This window comes from Tursiops truncatus, chromosome 8, assembly GCF_011762595.2.
Source record: "Tursiops truncatus isolate mTurTru1 chromosome 8, mTurTru1.mat.Y, whole genome shotgun sequence".
Classification (NCBI taxonomy): Eukaryota; Metazoa; Chordata; class Mammalia; order Artiodactyla; family Delphinidae; genus Tursiops; species Tursiops truncatus.
The window spans coordinates 31,346,550-31,352,549 of NC_047041.1; the positions used below are offsets into that span (position 1 = coordinate 31,346,550).

The 6,000-nt window shown below is 39.5% G+C and overlaps 1 protein-coding gene across 1 annotated transcript in view; it reads right to left on the reverse strand.

The window, feature by feature from the left end:
• CFAP300 (cilia and flagella associated protein 300) overlaps positions 1 to 5,166 on the reverse strand; it is a 28,653-nt gene extending 23,487 nt beyond the window's left edge. The window contains exons 1-2 of the mRNA XM_004315492.4: positions 5,042 to 5,166; positions 4,751 to 4,832 (exon numbers count right to left, since the gene is read on the reverse strand). Of these exons, the coding sequence (XP_004315540.2) occupies positions 4,751 to 4,832; positions 5,042 to 5,151 (192 nt within the window). The 5' untranslated portion in view covers positions 5,152 to 5,166. The remainder of the gene's footprint in view (positions 1 to 4,750; positions 4,833 to 5,041) is intronic.
• Positions 5,167 to 6,000: the final 834 nt, after the last annotated feature.

The window sequence follows — 6,000 nt, forward strand, 5'->3', positions numbered from 1 at the left end:
TATCATATATGCCCAATTACAAAAGTCTTCCCCCAAATTATTCTTCAGAAAAAAGGGAAGTTGCCTTATAACTTTAAAAAGTCAAATAAAGAGTGTTTGTGCAATTATTTTAATTTATATAATACACATCTTGAAAAGATACACATATGCTGGAATTAACCCCAATTAATACTCGTTCTGAATGCTTTTTAGAGGTCTTCTGAAGAATCAGCAAAAGGGGGAATTTAATTCAGGTTTAGTAATTATCCCTGGGGGGTATCCACTTACAATTACATTTTAAATGTCATAATGAAAGGAAGTAGGTTAAGTGGCCTGCAGTGAATTGGCCTGGAGCCAATGGAAATAAGTCTTCATAAAGACCCCTCAAAGCAACAGTTGTTATTGAAATCACAATTATATACCTGAAGAATGAATTTTTTTAAAGAAAACAACAAACCCTGCCCTAATGTGTACAAATGGTATTTTGCGTTATAGAATTTCCAGTGAGACGTTAGAAGGGATTCTCTGAATCTCAGATAGCTTTAGGAAAGCTGATATCCTTTGGAAAAATATTTGATTCACAAACTAGTTCCAGTGATAACAAAGATACTGATGTCAAATGCATGTGAAGATTTGCATAAACTTGTTTCATAAAATGTGAGAGTAGAAACATATTTCTGAACTAATATTTTATATAACACAGTTTAAATATATATTATATGTCACAAATATGAAATATAAGTAGATGTTTGACTTTATCATCTATCTGGCAGACTGCTGATTTCTGATCCAATATCAAATCTCTCCTTCTTCCTTAAGGAATCCCAATTTTATTTGGGACAGCAATGTGCTCAGCTAAACATTTGCAGTTCCTAGCAGTCTCTGTCGTATGTGGTCCTGAGATGTAAGCAGAGTCTGGTCATGAGATATAATGTGTTGTGCGGATCTTCAGAAAACTCTGTAAATTAAGGAGGTCCCTTGCAGGACATATGGAAGATTCCTGTCATTATCCCTAGTCCATGGTGAGGATGCCAACACTATATACTAAGCCCAGAGCTTTCTCTTGAGACTCAAAGTGAGATAATATATTGAACTATCTAGGATATTTCCACTTGTATGCACCTCAAATTTAGCATGCCTGAAACTGAATTCATTTTCATTATATACTCTTTTCCACTTTCTGTGTATTTAAATTGGCCACTCTAATCAACCAAATCAAAAACTTGGTCATCCTACATGTTGCCCTTTGCCTAACTCTCAATTATCTTATCAGTCCTTGAGTACTACGTTTCTCATAAACGTCTCTCCAGGCTATCCCGGTGCCCCTGTCTTAATTCAGGGTATCACCATATACTGTCTGGAGGCTAACAGTTTCCAATTTGTTCTCACTGCTTCCAGACTCAGTCCTAACAATCTACCTTCCATACTTCTGCCAGGTGATCTCAGTACTTTAAATATTACTGTCTTGCTGAAAACCTTTCAGCAACTCCTCAGCAGCTAGATAAAGTCTAAACTCCTTTGTATGGCACATAAAGTCTTATACAATATCGTCCCACCCGTCTGTCTAAAATAATTCCACTTTGTCTACCTGACAAACTCCTACTCATCTTTCAGGCCCTAGCTCAAGTGCCCTGTCTTTTGGAAACCCTCCTTTAACCACCTCAGTCAAAAATGACCACTTTCTCTTTTGTGCCACTACAGTACCTTGTGCATGTTATGTTTTATATCACTTCTCATTCTGCAATGCAATTTTTGGTCTGTTTCCTTCTCTTTAACTGTGTATTGTTCATCTGTACAGACTTAGGAACTAAAGAAATATTTGCTGGATGAATATTTCCTTCCTTCCTTCCATCCACTTACTACCTCACAAATAAACTTTTGGAACATAATTTGTTTTTAAGTTGAAAGGGAAAATTCATAATCTGGAATCCTAGTTTAAGCAATACCCTTTGTTCAGTTATAGTTTTTGTAGTAGAAGTGAATGGAAGTTGGAGTCAAAGGCCTGGGTTTTGCCATTTGCTGGGCAAGCTTGCACAAATTATTTAACCATTCTGAGCTTCAGTTTCCTCAGCTGTAAAACGGGGGTCAAAACACCAAATTTACCAGATTGTTGTAAAGATTAGTGATAAATGGATAAAAAGTGCTGAAAGCTAAATCTGGCACACAGGAGTCACTACTGCTTTGGGAAAACACTTTGTAAAGTAGTATACAAATGTTAATAACAATAACAGCACTTATTATGAGCCAGGCATTTTGCTAAATATTTTACATGATTCATTGAATCTTCATAATAATCCCATCAGATATTCAGCATTATTTTCATTTTCAAAAAGACAAGCACTGTGATCATTTTGCAGAAAAGTAAACAGAGGCTGAAGAAGGTTAAGTAACTTGCCCAATGTCATAGAGCCAGCAAGTGGCAAGAGTTGGAATTTGAACAGAGACAGCTAACTTGAGGCCAAATGAGCGGGGGATCCAGGTTTTGTAGGGCTCTAAGCATAAATGATTTTAGGGACTCTAAGAATACAAAACATCTACTTTTGAAAAACTCCAAAAACATGTGAACATACTGCTGGAGTATCTCTGAGTTCCTTGGAAGGGGATTCTCTAAGTGAGGAGCTTTAGCTAGTGAGGGGCCCTGAAGATTCATTAGCTTCAAGGTAAATCTCCTTCTGGGCCATGCTCTTAGCCACAGTGCTTTATTTCCTCCAAATTAGTTACATGAGTAAAAATAATGATTGTATGAATACAGTTCTTTAAATTGAAATATGGGAATAATACTGTCTACCTCACAGGAAAAAATTAGGATAAATAAACATGAAGATATTGAAAATTAGTTTGAAAAAAATTGCCTGCTATTTGGAAATTTGTTGTGCTTTATGGATGAATTTTGATTTTGTTGAAGAACTTTGTGTCTATTAAAACTCAAATTAATTCTACACCCGTCTCTATGAAATTTTTCTGACACCAACGACCCTCCAATTGAGTGATCTTTTGTTTTCCTTGTGCCTAGGGCACCTTATATATCCTCCAGTATAGAAATTATTTTGTCTTGTAGAGAGTTCTTTACATTTCTAGCTTCCAAAACTGTACACATCACTTACAAGCTGGGATCAGGTCTCTTCATCTTTTTAATACCTCCCAGCAGGGATACAGTAAGTATCCAACAAATATTTATTGAGTAAATGGCTTATATTAAAAATTGTACAGCACTCTAAAATTCAGCAAATTAAAATCCTGATCATCTCCTTTTAAAAAAATATTAATTTGAGAGCCAGTACTGGCATAAATGAAAAATATTAAAAACTATACAAATCTTACCATGAATATTTGAGAAATGTCACTAATGCCATCATCAGTGGCATATTATATTAACATTATAACACTAACTTAGGTAAAGGGAAATAGACATTTAACCAATTTACCCTCTGTTCAGGGTTGAAGAGTACTCCACCCTCAACCCTCTACCCAAAATTCATGTCCTTCTTGGAACCTCAGAAAGTGACCTTAGTTGGAAACAGGGTTGTTGCAGATAAAATTAGTTAAAATGAGGTTATACTGGAGTAGGGTGGGCTCTTAATTCGAAATGACTGGTGTTGTTATAAAAAGAGAAGAGACACAGTCATGGACACATGATGAGAGAGCGCTACGGGACTTTGACAGAGGTAGAGATTCAAGTTCTGCAGCTGCAAGCCAAGGAGTGCCAAGGACTGCTGGCAACCATGAGAAGCTAGGAAGAGGTAAGGAAGGATTTGTCCCTATAGATTTCAGAGAGAGCATAACCCTGCTTTTGGACTTCTAGCCTGCAAAACTGTAAGACAATACATTTCTGTTGTTTTAAGCCACCCAATTTGTGGTACTTTGCTACAGCAGCCCTGGGAAACTAATTTCCCTCACAGTAAATATTTTGGTTTCTTAACTAGGCTAATATTTTCTTCACTGCACTATCATTCTGTATGAGATGATCTGATTTTTTTATTTGTTGGCAGTCTTGCCACGGGTCTGTAAGATCCTTGAAAGCCAGGCTCCTGTCTGTCTTGTTCCTTCTAGCAACCCCACCACTTGACAGAATTCCTAGCACATGGTAGCTCTCAGGAAGTGTTTGTGAATGAGTAAATAAACTATGTCAACTATGCTACAGTCAATGCCTGAAGGGCATGAATGGCAAAAATAATATCACAAACCATAACAGTATTTTCCATTTAATTGAGGATTAAAAAACTTCAGGATTTTAAATAACGTGAATGAAATTTAACAAACACACCAGAATTTGCACCTTCAAATGAGTTTTTCCCTTTTCAAAGCAGCTACCTCTACCAGCTAAAGACTTATTCCAATAACTCTGCCACTGCTTAAGACTTTTTCTGGAATTCTTCATTGGAACTGCTAATAGAGCCTGTACTCACAGGGTAGACTTGATTTCGAGAAACAACCAGAAGTACTTTGAAGCTAACCCTAGTATATAAAGCTGGTGATAAAGCTGGATAATATTAGGTGCACCTACTAAAAGAGAGACCCAATTTTCTAGCGAGAGATTGACTTTTCAAAATAGAAAAGTTCTATATGGCAGGATACTGAAGATGAGCTAATTTATGGTGATACGAAATAGAAAAGTTCCTCTTAAAACTGATCATTTGAACCTTTTTATTATTCTCAAACTCCAAGAAAACGACGTCATTAAGTAATGGCGTCTTCACAAGAATTTATGCCGAAGTGGGAAAAAATGTAAAATTATCAGTGGTCCAAGGGACTCTCCAACCCCCATACTAACCATAACGAAATCATCCTTCCGATAAACCTGAAACGTCTGGTCAAACCCGAACGCCTGCGCCTTGATTCTACCCAGCATGGACCTGGGGCAGAGAAGAGAAAGACAGTCGACTTGGGGTAGCATCCTCTGGGGGAGCACATTCAGCCTGTCCCACCCACGAAGTCCGCCCCTCGCCCCTGTTACTGCTGCCTCCCGGTTTCACTCAGGAAGGGGCCGCCTCGCCGCCCGACCCGCGTCTCCGCAAGCGCGAAGACCGAGGGCCTCTTCTCTTCCTGCCCCTCGGCCTCTCACCACTGGCGGAGCCGGCTGGTGGTCTCCGGCGTGCTCAGAGACTTGAAGGTTTTCTGAGGCAGGAATCTGAAGTAGTAGCCGCCCAAAGGTACCAGCTCCCCAGCCGCCATCTCTGTATTGGCTGCCCGGAGCGACGGTCGTTTCCATAGCAACGCGGGGGTGGTTTCCATAGCAACGCGGCGGCCGTCGGGTGGGCCCGACGCTTCGGGGGCGGGGGCAGAGTGGGGCGGGGCCACGGGTCTACCTAGGCTGAGAAGACTCGCCTCCCGGCCCGGCTGCAGCTAACGGAGGAAGAATCCCCCTTGGGGTTTCGGGGCGCCGCTACCGCAGCTTCTGCCTCAATTACCGTCACTTTCGCTCCTTCACGCCATGTTAGCGGTGCTGGAAACTAGGGGTCGGGGGCGGAGAAAAATTGCCAGTACATACTTGTTGAAATTAACTCGATAATAATTACGCCGCGTGGGTTAATTTCTTAGTCTCAAACGGTGTAATCTTAGATTTATAGCTATCTAAGTTTAGTGACTCAAGCATTTCTGAATAAAAAGTTATTCTGAATTACTTAGGTTAATTAATTAGGTTTAACTATCATGACTACTTGGGAAACTATTCTTTTACCATCCGGCTTTTTTTTTTTTCTTCAAAAGTTACATCTGAAGGCTAAAGTAATTTTCCATATACACTACAGTACAACGTGCTGTTTAATAGAAACACATATTTCTTATTTCCTATTGAAAATGACCTTTCGTATCTATAGTTTTGTTGTCGTTTTGTTTTGTCTAATAGCTGTGTATCTGAGCTTCAGAAGGGGGAGAGAGGGATGTCGTTCTTTTCCACCTCCTTGCTAACTCCCTTTCCTTTTCCCCTAGTCCTCCAAAAACTGATCTTGATTATTCCATATTCAGCCAACAGCAGTAGGAGAAAGAGGGAGGGAAACGCAAACACACAGAATATTCGTTTTC